This window comes from Phocoena sinus, chromosome 16 (assembly GCF_008692025.1).
Source record: "Phocoena sinus isolate mPhoSin1 chromosome 16, mPhoSin1.pri, whole genome shotgun sequence".
NCBI lineage: Eukaryota > Metazoa > Chordata > Mammalia > Artiodactyla > Phocoenidae > Phocoena > Phocoena sinus.
In genome coordinates this window covers 77023734-77043273 of record NC_045778.1, presented here as the reverse complement: position 1 = coordinate 77043273, position 19540 = coordinate 77023734, and the positions used below count along the sequence as shown (strand labels likewise).

Below are 19540 nucleotides of genomic sequence, written 5' to 3'. Positions count from 1 at the left end.
CTCATTAAAATTAAAATTTATTTTAATCAGTTTTATGAGCAAGTAGTTAAAGAAATCAAAGCATTAAAGGATTATAACAAATAAACAATAGAATGGTGGTTGCCACGGGCTGAGCAGGAGGGGACATGGGGAGATGTAGGTTAAAGGGTATACATTTTCAGTTATAAGAAGAATAAGTTCAAAGGATGTAACATATAGCATGGTGATTATAGTTAATAATACAGTATTGTATAATACTTGAAAGTTATTGAGAGTTAAATCTTAAGCATTCTCACCGCACAGACAAAAAAGTGAGTTAACACCAGAGGTGATGGCTGCATTAATTATCTTGATCTTGGTAATCATTCCATAATGTATATGCATATCAAATCATCATGTTGTACACTTTAAATTGTATCTGTCAGTTATTCCTAGTAAAGTTGTAAAAAACAAAAGCAAAACAGTAGTTCCTGTTGAGGCATTCCACATTCCACCCCACCCCCTGACTGCCCCTGAATGCTGTGAATGGGGCAGCTACTTCCAACTCTTTTAAATTGTTTCTTTGGACATTTAAATCTTGATTTCTAAATAATATGCACATATTGATATGTACTGGTTTATATAAATTTGGGACTTTATCTTTTGAATTCTTATTACGGAAGATGAGAATTTCAGCTCATTTTTAAAATCACTCCTTTACCCCTCTTTAATCTTTCCAATAAAGTCGCATCTCAGATTTTGGATAAATTTACATTTGAGGTTTTCATTGTTATGACTATAAATATTGCTTACTATTGAGCCAAGAATTATTCTAGTTTTGAGCCAAGAAATCGTTTCTTTTATCTAATTTCTTGACAACTTTTTGTTTTCCTGGAACTGCTCATGTTTTTAAAAACATCTCCCCACGCCCTGCAATAGTCTGTGTCTGTAAAATACCCTTCAGTATAACTTTCTATAAGGTCACATCTGTTCAATGATGTTCAGTCTGACTTTTGTTTTTTTTGTGTTTCTGTAGACATTCTTTCAGGATCCCTTTGACCTGCTGTATTCTGAATAGGTTGCTTTCTGGGTCTTTTACATCACTAGTATCTCGGGACTTCTTCACCATCATTCTGAGAAGTCCCTCCTATGTCGGAACCCTTTTTTTCTGGGTCTGATATCTTCCTCTTTTTGGTGTTCTGCCTCATTTTTGTGGAGCACATCCTACAGTAGCAGACATTTTATTGATATCATTTTTGGCATTCTGGTGTAATTTGGTGACATCTCTGGGGCTGGTACCTCCTCTTTCATTGAATTCTCCCAGATGCTTGCTTTATAAATGTATCATTGATTTTGCAGAGGTGGCTGTCATTTCCCAAAGAGTCAGCTTCAGGAAGGGCTCTTCAATCTCCTGACACCTTATTACGTTTAATTGACTGTCTGGGGTGCTCAGGAAGAGCTGAGATTGGCAGCAGAAGCAAACTATCCAGACGGGCAAAAACGGGAGCTGTAAATTGAATGTCAGGTACCAGTCAGTAGACTTTGGCGAATGACCCGAGGACAGCTGCTCCAAGCTTTCATGGTCCTGTAGGGATGAACACCCTGGGCTGTGGGGCGGCTCTTTCTTGTCCGCTTAGCCCATAAGCTGGCATTCTTAAGCTCTGCGTGATTGACATTTGGGGACGGGCGGCTCTTTGTGAGGTGCTGTCGTCCTGTGCGTTGTAGGATGTTTAGCAGCATCCCTGGCTTCCATCTGTTAGTTGCCAGTTGCACACACCTCCCCGAGTTGTGACAGCCAAAAATGACTGCAAATATTGCCAGATATCCCTCAGAGGGGGCAACGTGGACTCCTGTTAAGAACTTTAGACAGTGGGCCTCCTCTTTTCTCAGATTTTATAACTATTCTGGATATTTGAGGTTATAGAAAATGTGACACCAATGAACTGGAATAGTATTGCAATTCCCTGGAATTTTGTACAGTGTGAAATCATTCTTAAAACACCCATATTTCCATGATTTACCAAATATTCATTGTTTTAGGCGTACTGATACCTAGCATTTACTGAGTGTTCAATTCTTTTTGAGCCCATGCTTCTAAGTGCCAGGCCCTGTTGAAAGCACAGGCAGCATCCTGTCACTTGAACAGATGGGGAAACTGAGGCACAGAAGAGCATTTAGGCAAATTGCCTGAATTAATGCAGTATGAAAGTTGCAGAACTGGGATTCACACCCAGAAAGGACTTCAGAGGCACAAGCTCTTAATCAACGCACTGTGCAGTGGGTGATTTTGAGATGCCAACACCAGGACACAAGCACCGTGAGGGGACTTCAGTCCATCTGCCTGTTCTGAGCTCCAGGAAGGCAGGACAGCCTGTGTCATCTACCTTTGTATTAATGTTGCCGGGGCCACTACTTGGCATATAGCAAAGACAAGGTGAAGGTTAATTTTAATAAATTAAGCTGTTCTAAGCACCAGTCTCATGGGCAGTTTATGAGAAAAGAGGAACCACAACAAAAACGGAGTGTGTATTATGGTTTCTTGAAAGAAGATGAATTGTGATATTGTAGGTCGTTAATGGGTTTCAGGTCTCCTCCACTGGGGGAATAAGTGCCTTAGATGAAGAAAGGGAGCAATTGTGTTATTATAGCCCTCAGGCTGGGATGGTGATCTCCCTGTTGACTGGTAATGTTGGGAGATGAGAGGCTGTACTTAAGAGTTGTCATCGCTTTAACAAAATGCACTGAAGCACAGGTAGGACCATTAACACACACTTGCAAAATTTAGCTTTTCTTTGATGGCTCTAGAAGGCAGAACCTTGCAGCACCTCTAGGTCCTTATTGCAGACACCCTGTGTACCATCAGACGTGGAGGTGCTGGCTCACTGAGAGCTTGGGTCTCTGGAGAATGTAGACCAACAGTTTTTTAATTCACCTTCATTTGAGATGGTAGTGCTTTTAGAAGACCATGATATGTTAGCATTCTGACATTCTCTCAAAGCTGTTTCAAGATTGTTTCAGGAATGGACTGGGAATGCATATGCTGTGTTGGTCCTGATACAAGGCTTATGTTAGCTGGTGCAGTGATGGATGAGCTCCGCTAATGGGACCCTTAGCCAAGCTGTTCCTCTGCTATAGCTGAGCTCTGAGCTTCCCATCAGTGTTGGCCATTACAAGTAAGAATTTGAGCTGAAGAGTACTCAGAGGTAGGGAAGATAGACTGGCTTATCATTCTTATCTGTTGACTGTCACTCAGACTTCTTTTCCTCTGATTATGCACTTGTAAAATAACCATAGGAAAATGGGATTCATGCAGAGAAGATCTTAGTAAATTAGAAAGGTTCACCTGGCTCACTTGTCTTTTTTTTTTTTTTTTTTTTAAGGTCAGGGCATTGTCTCTTCACATGGTAATAATACAGGGAAAATTCCAGAACAGAAACTTCACATACTTTGTAAATTCAGATCAAGGGAATCTTTGGTAGTAGTAGTAGCTGACACTCAGACACATCAAATGACTTAAATGCTAATAAATAAATTTTCACTAGATAAACTTAACCTTCAACTCCAAGTTCAAATATCATCTCTGACTTGGGACTTCCTGTCCGTGGTCTCCCCCAGACCAAGTTAGCTGTGCTAGGCTTGAGTGTTCCCATAGCAGTTTGCTCCTATTCTTGAAATAACACATTCCCTATTATGTTCTAATTCGTCTATTTTCATGTATTTCTTCCTGCCTGGATCCTGAGATTCTAGGAGGGGATGATTCACCTTTGTACCCCCAGCACCTGGCATGTGTAGGCTGGTATGTAGGAGACGGTCTGTGTCTGTTGGACGAATGAGTAATAGAACTCATTAACTTTCATCTTTTACACTGGGCAAGAGGAGGACTTATCATATTGAAATGTTTCCAGCTTGTTAATAATAAGCAACTCCTTTTTATGATTTAGAATAAGGAGTTCAGGGCACAATGACTTTTTTTTTTTTTTCCAATTCCTCATTCTCTTCTATTCCTCCCAACCCCCTTCCTCAAAATCTCATAAAAAATTTTGTCTTAATTTTCTTCTATTCTGGGTCTTTTTGAAGAACACCCCTCTCTTTTTTTTTTTCTTTTTAAATTGACGTATAGTTGATTTACAGTGTTGTGTTAGTTTCAGGTGTACAGCAAAGCTATTCAGATACACACACACACACACACACACACACGTATACATGTATATATGTATATTCTTCTTCAGATTCTTTTCCCTTATAGATTATTACAAGATATTGAGCGTAGTCCCTGTGCTATACAGTAGGTACTTGTTAGTTATCTATTTTATATGTAGTAGTGAAGAGCACCCCTCTCTTTCTTTTCAGGCAGGTATTAATGAAAATGATTTTTACGACGGGGCGTGGTGCGCGGGAAGGAACGACCTCCATCAGTGGATTGAAGTGGATGCCAGACGTCTGACCAAGTTCACTGGCGTCATCACTCAAGGGAGGAACTCGCTCTGGCTGTAAGTGTGGCTGGACCCGTGCTTCCTAGACTCTGTGCCTTGAGTCTAAAGTTGTAGAGTTTAGACAGGGTCAGGGAAGTTGCAGAGAGGTATCTGGGGATAGGCGATAGAAAGGAAGAAAGTTGCAGTGAGGACAGGAGGCTGGCCTTGCTGTAGACATGCTGGGAAGGTACATCTGTTGGATCAACACCTTCCCTGATACCGGAGCAGAGAGAAGGATCCATGGGTTAGGCTGAGGAGACAGAGGTGTTGTCAGACTCAGGCGGGGTAGGCAGGCAGCTGCCATCTTGGATCTGGGGCGAGCTACTGGTGCCCTGGTGGGCTGAACACAGCCTAATGTAGGAACCCTGCACAAGCAGTGAGTGACAGGTAATGGTCTCCAGCCACTGTCCTGGGGTAGAAGGGATGAATCTTCCAGATTCTGGGAAGAAAGATGAACGCTAAGCAGGTTCCCAAATAAAGAACCACTGGAGGAGGAGTAGAATTGAAGGAGGAGTCCGTCTGGGGCCTGACAATGAGACGGAAGAGCCCATTGTTCAGAATTGAGCTTGGGATCAGGGCTGGGTCAGTAATAATAGTAGTCCCAAGAGAGGTGGGCTGTAGCTCCTTAAAACTCATCTCATGGTACGTGTATACAACCGAATATTATTCAGCCTTAAAAAGGAAGGAAATTCTGACACACACTACGACATGCACGAACTTTGAGGACGTTATGCTCAGTGCGATAAGCCACACACAAAAGGACAAACACTGTATGATTCCACTTCCATGAGGTTCCTAGAACAGTTAAAGTCATAGAGACAGAAAGGAGCATGAACGGTAGCTGCCAGGGTCTGGCGGAGGGGGATAGGGTGTTATTGTTTAATGGGCATGGAGTCTAGTTGGGGACAATGAAAATTTCTGGAGATGGATGGTGGTGATGGTTATACAACAGTGTGAATGTACTTGATGCCTCAGAATTGCATACTTCCAAATGATTAATTTTATGTTATGTGTATTTTACTACAATAAACAAAAAATATATATGTAAACAAAACAAAACCTTTCCACTTCAGCCCAGGGATGGTGGTGGAGACAGAGGCAGGACTATATCTGTGGGGTTGTCCTGTGGCTTAAGCTGTGTAGACAGCAAACATGCAGAGACTGGGCGTTAGGCAAGAATTAGGAGGGGCTGCAGGACCTTGGGTGCTCTCTTAATTTAAACAAGAAATTTTCAATTCCTCTAATATCTGTCTACACTGAGAAGCCAAGAGCACAAATGCCTTATATTTAGACATTAGGAAACTGACTGTGGACCTAGTTAGCAAAGAGCCCTCCTGTCCTGCCACCCCTCCCCCTGCCCTGACTATACTGCACACTCAAATCCCATGTCTTGGTCCCTTTCAGGTTTTACCGATTACCAGTTGGCAACCACGTAAAGTCTGTCTTTGTTGATTAGATTCATTTTAATGCCTGGAAAGATCAACATTAATAAGTAAACCAGGGCTTCCCTGGTGGCGCAGTGGTTGAGAGTCCGCCTGCCGATGCAGGGGACACGGGTTCGTGCCCGGGTCCGGGGGGATCCCACATGCTGTGGAGCGGCTGGGCCCGTGAGCCATGGCCACTGAGCCTGTGTGTCCGGAGCCTGTGCTCCGCGACGGGAGAGGCCACAGCAGTGAGAGGCCCGCGTACCGCAAAAAAAATAAAAAATAATAAAAAAAAATAAATAAGTAAAGCCAGGATAAGAGGAGGGAACGTGGCATCAGTGCTTACATTTAACTGCCCGTCATTGTCGCCGTAAAGGGGACTTTCTTACAAAATGACAGTTGTCAAGCTGACTCATCATGTTTTCCTCTGAACCTTTTTTTATCGTAAAGACAATACTGTAACCTCCAACAACATTTAAAAACATTACCCGTGATTCCACTGTCCTTAAGCAAACATAATTTTTCTACAGATTTGTAATCATATTACATATGCAATTTTGTTATTTTTAATTTAAAAACATATCCATAACATTTTCATGCTGTTACTCAGAGTTCATAATGATCCTTTTTAATAGCCTGTAATTTACTCAGCCATGCCTCTATCGCCGTCTCAATTTTCTGCTATCACATACTTTACAGGAAAGTGTTTATATACTTTTTTCTTCCTTTGAATTACTTCCTTCAAATAAATTTCCAGAGCGGGGATAATTTGTACATTTTGACAACGTTTGGTTATGTATTTGTGCTACTCACATTTTATTCACTTTACTTTTCAGTAGCACTTACGTGTGTATTCACATATGCTGATTTTTGCTCTGTGGTGTGTCTTGCTGTAATCAGCGGCTTATTACCATAACAATTGTTTTCACTGTGTAGATTCTGAAAGGCAAGAATTTTAGAAGAAACAAAGTTGAATTGCTCAAGAAGAATAGAAACTTGGAAAGAAAGACTGATCTGAGGTCATCAGTAAGGATGAGAGCAGGGATTCTATCTTAATGCTTGTATATTAACCTGTCTACTCCGTATCATTAGAGAAGCAGTAGTTGGGTTATTACTGCATTAGAAAGAAAGAGCAGGGTAGGAGTACTGTTTACATTCTCTTTCAGCTGGAAACACAAGAGGGTTTGGGGTGAATAAAAAATTGCAGGAGAACAATATCTTTCTTTGACTAAGCCCGGGACAGGAACATCTAAGAGGGAGGCAAGGGATAGAATTGCTTTTAAGAGTCAGTTTTTTTAATGTATAAATGTATTTCAGGTCAGGGACAATGAAATGAAATCTGATGAGTTTCAGTTGATCTTACCTCCTGGAATCGGACTCTGTACTAAGGAGCGAGGAGGAAACAGTCTCGGGTACATTTTGGTGTCTGAGCCCCTTGCCCCAGAGGCACTGGAGGTACTGTGACCAGAAAGCTTGCCAACCACAGAAATCACTAGTAAGGAAGACAGTAGCTGTCCTTCTTTCCCTCTCCAGGGCCTCTATCCCCGTGCTGTTCCCAGTACAGCCATCTACGGTACCACTTTTAATATTCCTATTCATTGGTTTCCATATTTCTCCCCGCCGGTCTGTGAGAACTTGATAGAGGCAATGCCTTGATAGTCTGTGTCTCTGGGACCTGGCCCAGTACCAGACATCTAATAGATGCTCAATCAGTGATTCTTTAATGAATGAATATTGTACGGAAGTAGCAGATTGGCAAAGAGTCATTCACACCAAATGGTAATGGGTTAATTAATTGTGAGTGTAAATGACTGAAAGCAGGCTTAAACTGTAAGGGGGAGAGGGGAGGGGACGTGGAAAGAGTAGACTGAGAAGTGATAAGGATTTTTAGAGGTGGAGGCACATAAAACAATGTGTCTTTGGAATAATGTCATGGCTGACTCTTGCTGGTTATGAGATTTCTCTTCTTTGAACCTCAGTATGCTCTTCTGTAAAATGGGTTGACTACTGTCTAACTCATAAAGATGTGGTGAAAGTTAAATGGAATTATGTTATGATGTTTTAAAATTACCCAGCACGTAACAAGAGCTCAATAAATGGGACTTGCTTCCCTCTGCACCTAGAGCGAACAGTGGTTTTCAAGCTTTATTTTTAGCCACAGACCTTCCTTCATATAAAGTCTTTCCTGGAAACATTTAGAAAATACAGACAGATGAGGCTGCTTCGTGTGAATATGGTGGTGGGGAGAGCATCGCCTGCCTGGCCCTCCCCTCGACCCCTCACAGGACCACCCCTGGAGGATGCGTCATGAAAGTATCGCTGTGTCACAAGCATACTAAACAGCTTGCGGGTGCCTCTCTGCAAGTTACAATCCTGCCAGCACTCCAAGCGCGGATTGCTTCTTCTTGAATCCTGCAGGGTAACAGGCAGATGTAGAATTCAACCGAAGACAAGCGATGGCAGAGTTGGAATTAGAGTTTCATTTTTTCTAGTTAAATGGGCAGACATACCGTAATCTCAGAGCGCTGCAATTTGTTTGGTGATGTTTTAGAAATGGAGGGGAAATGGGGTGATGGCTCTTGGGGGTTGGCCAAATGGATGTTGCTGTTTCTAAGTAGCATCTATCTGGTTGTTAGAAGACAGGAGCACTTTGGATTTACAATATATATTTCAGAACAATATGAAGATATTTCATTTATAAAACTTCTGTGGTTGGTATTTTAAAATGAACATCCATCATCTTATTTGTTCCCATCTGTTTATTGAGCTCTCTGAGCTAAGCACTCTGTATAAGAACTGGCCTGCCTGCAGGGAGCTCTCAGTCTGGAAGAATCCAGTATGTTGACAGGTCAACTAGAATCGGCACCGTACACGTCGTGGGATGGGGGTAGGAGGTCTGTTATCAGACCTGTGATACAGATGTGAAAGGTGATACGGCAGGTCGCGACGCTTAGCCATGGTCCGGGATGAGTTCCTAACCAAGTTGATGAAAAACTTTATGATTCTCATTGTAATAATTTTCAAATAATTCATACTATTTGAAAGTAATAAAATATAATTATTTTCATGATATTGAATAATTTATATTTTTCACCAATATAAACAATCCTTCCCCACTACATTGCAATTTAGAGAAATGTTAATATACTAGTAAAAGCCAATCTTTTGTTTTCCTGATTTCAGGAAGTATATTAGATCTATGAGTGTTGCAGTTATAACCAATGTGATGATTGAAAAGTTAATTATTCTGTCTGAGGTGGATAGATGCTTCTAATAACTTGGGCAAAATACAGGCAATTTAAAATAACCAAATGTTTTAAACTTTATTTAATAAACAAGACAATTCTCATCCTCTCTTGACAGTCTGTACGTGTGTCCTTAAGGAGAAACAGCGGTTTGATTGATGGGTTTGTAAGGTGCGGGCTGGGGAAGGTTTGCCTGGCGGGCTGAAGTTTTTAGAAGCAGTTTGGCTAATTAGAGCAAGATGAATGGCGTGTGCTGTGAGCCAGCCTGGTGGCTGAGGACACAAAGATGGTGGAAAAGACAGTCCCAGCCTTCTGTTTGTCGGTGCAAAGTCTTAGCCGAGATTCTTCGTGTGGGCTTCCCCTTTGAGAATTCTGATGGTGAAGCAAAGGAGGAGGTGGGGTACCCAAAGCAGACAAAGACAAGGTTGAGGAAAGGCCTGTTTGCTGCTCTGTTTCCTGGAGACAGCTGTATTCACAGGAGGGGCAGGTGGCCGATGGGGCAGGTCCCTAAGGGGCATGGGTGGTGCTGACACGGGTGCGGGGGTTCACCTGGAAGGAGGAGGGTCTCCTGGTCCCGAGATAGAAGAGTCAGGGTGCAAGTGCTGAGATGGATTCAGAGCCTTCACACCAGAGGGTTTTCTATTCTTGGTGGCGTAGGAGGCAGGTGTTCTGCAGACGGTGAGTGAGGCAGGTTTAGGGCTTGGAAACTTAAGAAGGCCAGGGAGATTCCCTGTCCCTTTGTAGAAAGGACTGGGCTGGTCCCCCGAGCTCATGGAATAAAATCGTAATGGTCCCGCTTGCCACCGTCGGCACTTTCTCCCCTGTGGGGGGCGGTGGAGAGTTGGTGGTAGTGCAGCTGGAGGAGGTCCAGGGACAAGGGCATTGCGGGACCTGGTAGGACACGGCGTGTTAAGGGTTGTGAGGTTGAGATCCAGGGCTGGTGAGGAAGGAGTCAAAGCCAGAGAGCTGATTCCCCAGAAGCTAAGGTCAAGTTCACAGAGCCCCTGAGGAAGAGGAAGCTTCAGAAAAGGTAGAAACTCTCAAGGGGAGGACACTGGCCATCTGGGGGCTGCACGGGGGCCGTCCAGGTGATGACTGGGTTCAGGGCCGGAGAGGAGCAGGTGTCTGGGCATCTTGGGGTTGCAGGCTTCGCTGCTCAGTGCTGCCCCTGTTGGGAGAATCTCCAAGACGCCCTGGACCCTAGCTCAGGAGGGGGGATCAGGAGACAGCTGAAGAGATGGTGGGGTCTGTGTGAGAAGGAAAATGAAGAGGCAGAGGCAAATCAGAGGCGGCTGAGGATGTTGGTCCAGAGACCAGGGATGGAGATGGAACCTTCCCAATACCTTCCTGGCCTGGGGCTCCGCCCAGTGGCTGGACCTCTGGTTTCCACAGTGAGAAGTATCCACCCGGTCCCTCCCTTTCTCGTCAACTCCATCTGGTTTTCCACTCCCTGGAGACTGATCCTTGGCAGTCTGGGCCCCAACCCTGCAGCAGGGTGCAGAGGAAAGGGGCGCTGGGCTGGGCCAGGAGTGTGGAGGACAGCCGGCAGCCCCTGGGAGCAGGGCTCAAAGGGAGGCCGCTGGTGCTTCATAAATCACCTACCCGTCTTCTCGGGAGAGAGTGTGCGTGTGTGTGTTTTCAGCACGTGTCCTGCTGCGTCCCCCCGTTATTGGCAAAATGAAATGTTTGGCACCTGTGGAGGGTGGGGGAGACAGAAGTTTCCATACTCCTTTCTAACCTCTTTGAGAACTGTCAGGTTTTGAACTGCTGAGTTTGACTAAAATGGAGGGGTTTCAATGAAAACATCTCCAAGTTCAAGTAGAAGGCCAGACACACAGTTATTTCTTCACTTTGTGTTATGTGTCCACAATGCAGGCATAGTTACTTGAAATTGAATAAAGCTCTCCCTTGTGGCTGTATGGCTCATACTTGGTTTTTTGGGTGCCAGTGACTAAGGAATAAGTTCTCAGAAGGTAAAATCTCTGGAAAGGAAACAACGCTAGAACTCCTTCGTGGAGATAAAGCTTCTACCTGGCTTTATTCCAGGGTCTTTGTCCCCTGGCTCTGCCCCAGGAAACCCTCCAGAAGGTTGTTGGGTGCACTCACCCTTCTTCTCTTCTGTTCCCTCTCCAGCTTGGCTCACATAATGCTCCCATGCCTGCACCCACAGGGCCTGTGTGGACTGGCTCCCACTGCCTGTTTGACCTGCTTCCCTTTGCTCGTTCAGTCCTAGCCCAGGAGCCTTCTCTTTGTTCTGCAGATAAGCAAGCATGTTCCTGCCTCAGGGCCTTTGCATCTGCCATTTACTCTGCTTGAAGGCACCACCCTCCCTGCATTCAGAGGCTTTCTCTGACCAGCCTTCTGAAGCCCACTCTCAGTAGCTCTGTGTCCTCACCTGGCCCTGTTTGATTCCCTGGTTATTTGCTTGTACTTGCACTGATGTCACCCCCAGGGAGCAGACAGGGCCTGGCTCTGGTTTGCCACTGAATCCTCAGTGTTAGATCAGTACACTGCACGGGGAAGGTCTCCATGATTGCCATCCCCAGCCCCTACTCCATCATTCAGAACGCTCAGATCATGTCCTGATACTGTCCTCTCCTGAGGCTGCACGGCCCCCACCCCCATCCCAGTGTCTGCCCACCATAGGGGGCTCTTTAGTGCATAACCACTGGGAGAAAAGAATCCACATCCCGTGGGGACACAGCTCTCGTATTCCTTTGGTGTCCCTCCTGTTCAGATGTCCAGGTCCTCACCTGGTATAGCCGAGTGGATCAGAGTTCAGATTCCAGAGTGAGGCTGGGTGTGTTTCTGAGCTTTTCTGTGCCTCTGTTCCTTCATCTATAAGATGGAGATGATAATAGTGCCTGGATTGCTGCGGGGATTAAATGAGTTAATACACATCAGGCAGTTAAGAGAGTCCTTGGCACGTGGTGAGTACCCTACAAGTGTCTGTCATTCCTGCTGTTTTCTTAAGATTCCTTCCCTTCTTCGGTGGAGGGTACTGTTCACGTGTTAACTCCCCTCTCCCCCATCCCTCTCTCCTCTCTCCAGCCAACGCTCTTGGAGCGCTCAGACCACGGTCTCTCCCCAGCGGCCCTAGCTCCCTCTGCGTGGTCTTAGAGATGTTAACAGGAGGCCTGCGTAGGTAGGTGGTCTGGGTGTTCTCACTCTTCCAAGCCTCGGTTTCCTGGTTGGGAGAAGAGCTTGTGTTGAGCGTTCAGTGAGACGCAGATGGAAAACGCTGACACCTTCTGACCCAGAAGATGCTCGATGAACTGTGGCTGCTGTTACTTACGAAGTGGCTTCACCTCACCCCTCCCGTCTCCGAGCCCCCAAGCCCCCAGCCATCCAGAGTTGAACCTCCAGAGCCCCCAGTCGCCCACCAGGAAAGACTTCAGAACTGAATCAGTCACATTGCGGCGGAGAAGTAGAGCCTGACATTTTGTGCAAATCTTCCTGTGACACATCTGTATTTTGTTGGATACTTTTGGTCAGCAGGAAATTCCTTTAAATAAAACGCCTAGACTCGAGCTGCTGAGCTTCTGTGTTACCTCATGCGGTGTCTCAGTGACTCTGCCTGGAAGGTCCCTTTCTTGTCCCCATTGTGTGGATGAGGAAACTGAGGCTTGGAGAGCTTGTGAAAATGCTTGTCCTTTCTGCTCCCTCCTTCTCCCACTACCACTCTCGGTTTTCACCAGGCCTCAAGTCCCGTGAGTGGGCTCGTTTGTACTTCATCTGAGCACTTTCTCAGGGACATTGCATGGCTGCCCCTGGGCTGACCTACCTGTCAGACACAGCAGGCACGATGCCTGGGGCCTTGTAACCTTTAGGGGCCCAGGAAAGTGTCGAACTTCTTTTATAATCTGGAGTAAGTAAATGAACTTTTAGGTCGAGGAAAATATATAACATTAATATATTCATCTTTATACCGATGCAGTCATAAAATATGATTAAAAACAATTTTTTTTTAATGGAAGAAGGGGCCTCTTCTTCCTCCATGTTGAGGTCCTAGTCCCAAGGACCCGTGAATATGTTAGGTTTTGTAGCAAAGGGGACTCAAGGTTGCAGATGGAATTAAAGTTGCTAATGAGCTGATCTTCAAACAGAAAGATGACCCGGGATTATCCGAGTGGGCCCGATGTATTCACAAGGGTCCTTAAAAGTGGAGGAGGGAGGAGAAGAGAGAACCAGAGAGCTGGCAGTGTGAGAAGCACCCCGCTGTTGCTGGCTTTGAAGATGGAGAAAGGGGCCGTGAGCCGGGAATGTGGGCGCCTCCGGAAGCTGGGAAAGGCAGGGAAACAGATTCTCCCCTAGGGTTTCCAGAAGAAACACAGCCCGGCTGACACCTTGATTTCGGGACTTCTGACCTCCAGAATCATAAGCTAATAAATCTGTGCTGTTTAAACCACTCAGTTTGCAGTAATTTTACAGCAGCTATAGAAAGCTAATAGAGGCAAAAGTACCCACAGCCCACAAAAGCCCTCACATGCCTTGGATGCCCCCGTCCCCTCTCTGGTGCAAGCCCCCGGTGGAGACACCCGGCTTTGGACCGTCATGCTCCACGCACAGTATAACTGAGCGGAAGCAGGGCCAGTTCTCTCCCCTGCATTCCTTAGGATTCCTGTGAGCCATTTCTTTGGTTCCTTTCTTCCTGCTCTTTCAAGCGTCTCTTTTAGATTTGGAGGACGTTAAATACTTTTTTTTTTTTTTCTTTTAGTTCTCTGCAGTGGGGCTTCTTAACTAGGAACTGCCTCCCCCTTCACCCAGATTTATTGGACTTGGCCCCCAAAGTGGCATTTCCCCCCTCTTTCCCTGGTAGACAATTTGTACTGGAGGTAATGGAAAATAGACAATATTTCTAAGTTTATAACATCCCCTCCTCTGGTCTGAATTCTCAGATAGCCATGGTAACCAGTCCAAAGTGAAAAATCCAATAAATTGGTGGGTTGGTTTTTCAGTGTCTAAGATTTGTCTGCACTGAGAACGTGCAGAACCACTTAACCGTGTGATTGTGGTTCCGGCAGACAGAGGTGGGAGAGAGGGAGAGAGCCAGAGTCAGTGTCACTTACGTTCTTGAGTGTCAGGCATGGCCATGCTTATTGTAGGGCAAAGATAAACCTTTTTCCCCCCAAATGTTTCTAGAAGCCACAAAAGTTAGACTCTGCGGAGTAGTGGTCTTGCCCAGAGTTATCACTCAGCCACAGCCAGGGTTTGAGGCTGCTGAGCTCTGTCAAGGAGGTGAGGGACAGGAAGAAAAGGCTGCCAGCTTCCAACAGAAAATTGGCATCAAAACTAGGAGAGGTTGTTGGACTCTTGTTTCTCTGACTGAAAAGGGATTTAATAGTGCTTTCCCAACTTGTATGAGAAAGTGGACAACACCCAGTGCTATTCAACAGAGGTTGTGGGTTATTAGCGACCTTTCAGCTGATGAATGCTCGTTTGCTGCGTCAGGTGATATGTGCTGAGGCTGATGGTGGTTGTTTTTGAGGATTTGAGGAGATTCTATCTCTTGCGAGGTGGAGGGAGAGAAGAATCTGACTAGCAAGACTAATTGCCATGAAACTCCAGTGTGATAGACCCCCGGTGGGCACTGTCAGATCTTACCGTACATCCAGTCGAAATTAGTTCTTTGACTGTGGTTTGAGCTACTCATGCTTTTCCCAATTATTCTCTTTCTTATCACTTTACTTAGAGGACCTTTTGATGTACAAAAATTTTGAATTTTTATATGGTTACCCTAATCAGTCTCCTAAGGTTTATATCATGCTTAGAAGACCTTGTCCCTTCTGAAGGTATAAGTAATTTTCCCCATATTTTCTTCTAGTATTTTTATGATTTCAAATTTTACATTGACATTTTAAACCATATGGAATGTATTTTGATGTAGGGTATATGTAATAGATCAGACTCTTTTTACCCTCAAATGGCCATTAGGATGTCCCAACATTATTTATTTTCCATATTATCTCCAACTGCTGCGGTCTGAATGTTTGTGTCCTCCCAAAATTTACATGTTAAATTCTAATGCCTGATGTGATGGTATTTATAGGTGGAGCATTTGGGAGATGACTAGGTCATGAGGGTGGAACCCTCATGGTTGGGATTAGTGCTCTTATGAGAGACCCCACAATGCTCCCTAGCCCCTTCCACCATGTGAGGACACAACAAAAAGTCTGTGACCCAGAAGAGGGCCCTCATCCGACCATGCTGGCACCCTGATCTTGGACTTCCAGAACTGTGAGAAATAAATTTCTGTTGTTTATTACTACCTAGTTTGTGGTGTTTTGTTACAGCAGCCTAATTTAGGGACTGAGACACCAACTAAAGTGCCCCCAACAAGATACTCTAAATTCCTGTCTTCTATGGGGTTTACGTCTGGACTTTTCATTCCGTCTCACTGCTGTCTTTATATTGCCAGTACCAAACTTCTGTATAGTTATTACAGCATGTACTGTACTGTTTTACTATTTCTTAGATCTAGTTCTTCCTCCTTATTATTAATCTTTTCAGAATATTCCTGGCTGTTCTTGCCATATTCTTTTTTCATATGAATTTTTCAATAAGTCCAAATTAGCCCCCAAAAGAATTTCGGGTGGTATGTTAGAGGGGAATGCCTTAGTTAAATTGCAGGAGGAATGGCATCCCTAAGATCAGAGTGTCTTCCTCTATATAAGAACATGGGGTTGGCTTTTCCATTTGTTCAGCTATCCCTTTTAACTTTTTGTACTGTTTTTTGTTTTTAAAAAAATGTTTTTTTTTTCCTCAGTAATTTTCTGTGTTAATTGCATGCTTAGTTTTGTAAGAAAGTATTTTCCAGAGTGGCTGTGTTATTTTACATTCCCACAAGCAATGTATGTGATCCAGTTGCTCTGCATCCTTTCTAGTACTTGGTCTTGTCATTATTTTTTATTTTAGCTGTTCTAATAGGTGTGTGGTGATGTCTCATCATGGTCTTTATTCGTATTTGTCTAATAGCTGATGATGCTGAACATCTTTTCATGTACCTATCTGCCATCTGTATGTCTTCTTCTTTTTATTTTTTAGAAATGTATTTATTTATGGCTGCCTTGGGTCTTCGTTGCTGCACGTGGGCTTCCTCTAGTTGCGATGAGCAGGAACTACACTTCGTTGCACTGCGTGGGCTTCTCATTGCAATGGCTTCTCTTGTTGCAGAGCATGGGCTCTAGGCATGTGGGCTTCAGTAGTTGTGGCACACGGGCTCAGTAGTTGCAGCACGCGGGGCTCCAGAGCGCAGGCTCAGTAGTTGTGGCGCATGGGCTTAGTTGCTCCGCGGCATGTGGGATCTTCCCAGACCAGGGCTTGAACCCATGTCCCTGCATTGGCAGGCGGATTTTTAACCACTGCGCCACCAGGAAAGTCCCCTGTGTGTCTTCTTTAGTGAAATGTCTCTTTGTGTCTTTTGTCTATGTTCTAATTGCCTTGTTTGTGTTTTTACTTTTGAGTGTTGAGAGTTCTTTATCAGTTCTAGATATGCCTTTTGTCAGATATGTGGTTTGCAAATATTTTCTCCCAGTCTATAGCTTATCTGTTATCCTCTTAATATTGGCTTTCACACTGTCTTCTCAGAGAAGAAGTTTGTAATTTCAGTCAAGTCCAGTTTATTGATTTTTTTCCTTTATGGATTGTGCTTTTGGTGTCATTTCTAAGAACGCTTTACTAAGCTCTAGATCCCAAAGATTTTCTCCGTTATTAACTTCTAAAGTTTTATAGTTTTATGTTTTAGATCTATGATCCATTTTGAGTTAATTTTTATATAAAGTGTTAGGTTTAGTGAGGTTTAATGATATATCTTGTAAACCTAATGATATATAACTGCCTATAGATCTATAGTAATTGTTTTGGCACCATTTGTTGAAAAGACTGTCCTTCCACCGTGGAACTGGTTTTGCACCTTTACTAAATATAGGTTGATCAAATTTGTATGGATTTACTTCTGGGTTCTCCATTCTCTTCCATAGATCTATGTTTCTGTCCGCCTGCCAATCCCATACAGTCTTGATTACTATAGCTATACACTGTCTTGAAACTGGGTAAATGGATTTCTCCCATATTATTCTTTTTCAAAATTGTCTTAACTATTCTAGTTCCTTTGCCTTTCTATATTAATTTTAGAATCACCTTGTTTATATCTGTGACAGAGTCTTACTGAGATTTAATAAGAATCGTATTAAACTGTGTATCAACTTGGCGAGAATTGACAACTTTACGGTGTCAAGTCTTCCAATTCACAAACACAATGTTTTCCCATTTATTTAGATTTTCTTCAGTCTCTTTTATCAGTGTTTTATAATTTTTAGCATACAAGTTCTGTACAGGTTTTGTTAGATTTATACTTAAGAATTTCATCTCTTTTGAGCAATTGTGAATGGTATTGTTCGCTAATATTTTATTTAGGATTTTTGCATCAATATTCAGATGTGACATTAGGCTAAAGTTTCCTTTCTGTGAGCAATCTTTGTTGCTTTTTGGTATAAAATTTTCTATGCTTTGAATACATACGGGCATGTGGTTTCAGAGGAGCTCTTTTTTTAAAAACATTAATTTTTATTGGAGTATAGTTGCTTTACAATGTTGTGTTAGTTTCTTCTGTACAGCAAAGTGAATCAGTTGTATGTACACATATATCCTCTCTTTTTTAGATTTCCTTCCCCTTTAGGTCACCACGGAGCACTGAGTAGAGTTCCCTGTGCTATACAGTAGGTTCTTATTAGTTATCTATTTTATATATAGTTGTGTATATATGACCAACAAACACATGGTAGGGAGCTCTTTGATGACTGGCCCTCTTTCTGCTGTGGTACTCAGGCTGTTTAGATTTTCTGTCTCTTCCATCAGTTTTGATAAATTCTATTGTCCTAGAAAACTTGTGTTTTCAAAAATATTTGTATTTGATTCAACAAAATGGTCTTACAGATTCTTTTAATTTCTTCTGATTGGTGATTATTTTCTCCTTATTATTTTTAAGTATTTGTGAATTTCCTCTTTCTCTTCATTATGTTACCCAGTGGTTTGTCTATCATTTCTTTCCCTCTTTTTTTTAAAGAGCAAGCATTCCTTGGCATTATTTATTAGTTCTGCTATTTTTCTGTTTTTGAGCCCGTTAATTTCTTTTTTTCAGATTGATTCTTTCCTTTATATATCTATACACATTGAATATCTGTGTAGAACACATGGTGTGAGAGGCCTCCATGAAGTCTAGCCAGTGGATTCTCCACATTATGAAATCCCTTCTCAGTCGTGGTTAAGGCACAGCATAGGTCCGGAAGTTGAAGTTTTCCCATCGTCATCCTCTACCCAGAAGCTTCTAGTCTTCCTGGGATAGCTGGTAGGTGTCCAACCATCTCAGCAGAAATTTCCAAACCGTGTTTCGTAGTTTTGATTTGGAAGCAAAGTAGGCTTTCAAACAGGCAAAGACATGATTCCTCTGGGTGCGAGTTCTTCTGCATTGGCCCCTCCCCTTCCACTAGGTCAGGCGAATGGCAGTCAGTTGACCACCTGAGTCTTTGCTGCCTCATGTCATTCAGCGCTGGAAGATGTCACCTTTCCTTCCAAAACAGTCACGATGAAAATATCTGCGGCACGTTGAGCTGCTTCAGTAGTAAGTGCATCATACGTGTTAACTTTGTTCCTTACAGCATCCTTGGCAGTTAGTATCTAACCACTTACTCTTGCAAAGAACTGCAAAGGCCAGAGGTGGCACGGTTAGTACGTGGCCCGGTGAGTCTTCGAGCCCAGTTCTCCCGTGCATTTCCAAGATGCCATCCTACACCAGGAATTGTCTGCTCCAGCTGAGTTTGAGAACGTTCAGCTCTCCTGGTGTGGGTTTTGCTTCCTTGATACCATCTTTCATACCTGGTGGAGTGCTTCCTATTTTCCACCAAGGCCTCTCTTTTTGGGGGGAGACTTTTCATTCTTCGCTAGCTCCCATCCAGGTTGAGGGAATGTTGAACCCATGGTATTTCTAAGCATTTTTAAAAGTTAAAATCTTTGCTAAGTTTCAAAGCAGTTGTTATTTTTCTTCTTTTTAAATAACCTTCTGATCTCCGATTTTTCTTTAAAGTCTACCTGAAAAATAGCATTAGTGTGGCCAACAGAGTAGTCAGTTGGCAATACATTTAGAACACAAGACGGGCGACGGGAAGTAAAAAGCAAAATGCTTTCCAATTTTGCTCACGTAAAATTCCACTGACTTTCTCTCCAAAGTAACATAGTAAAATGCGAACTCTTAAAAGAAAAAGAAAAAAGAAACTCTGCTTTTTAATCCTGCTTTCTGTTTATAACCAAGATGTAAATTCACCTCAATTCGTTGGAATTGCATGCATTGGAAGAAAATGACCCTGAACTGGGTGGAAAAATTGAGAAAATGCCAGAGGAGTGAAGCAGAAAGGAGAGAGAGAGAATAGGGGGGTTTACTTTGTAA

General features: G+C 43.4%; 1 protein-coding gene across 1 annotated transcript in view; it reads left to right on the top strand.

Annotated features, from left to right (window-relative positions):
* CPXM2 (carboxypeptidase X, M14 family member 2) overlaps positions 1–19540 on the top strand; it is a 122512-nt gene that overhangs the window by 47855 nt on the left and 55117 nt on the right. Inside the window, 1 exon segment of the mRNA XM_032608892.1 lies at positions 4309–4448. Within this exon segment, the coding sequence (XP_032464783.1) occupies positions 4309–4448 (140 nt within the window).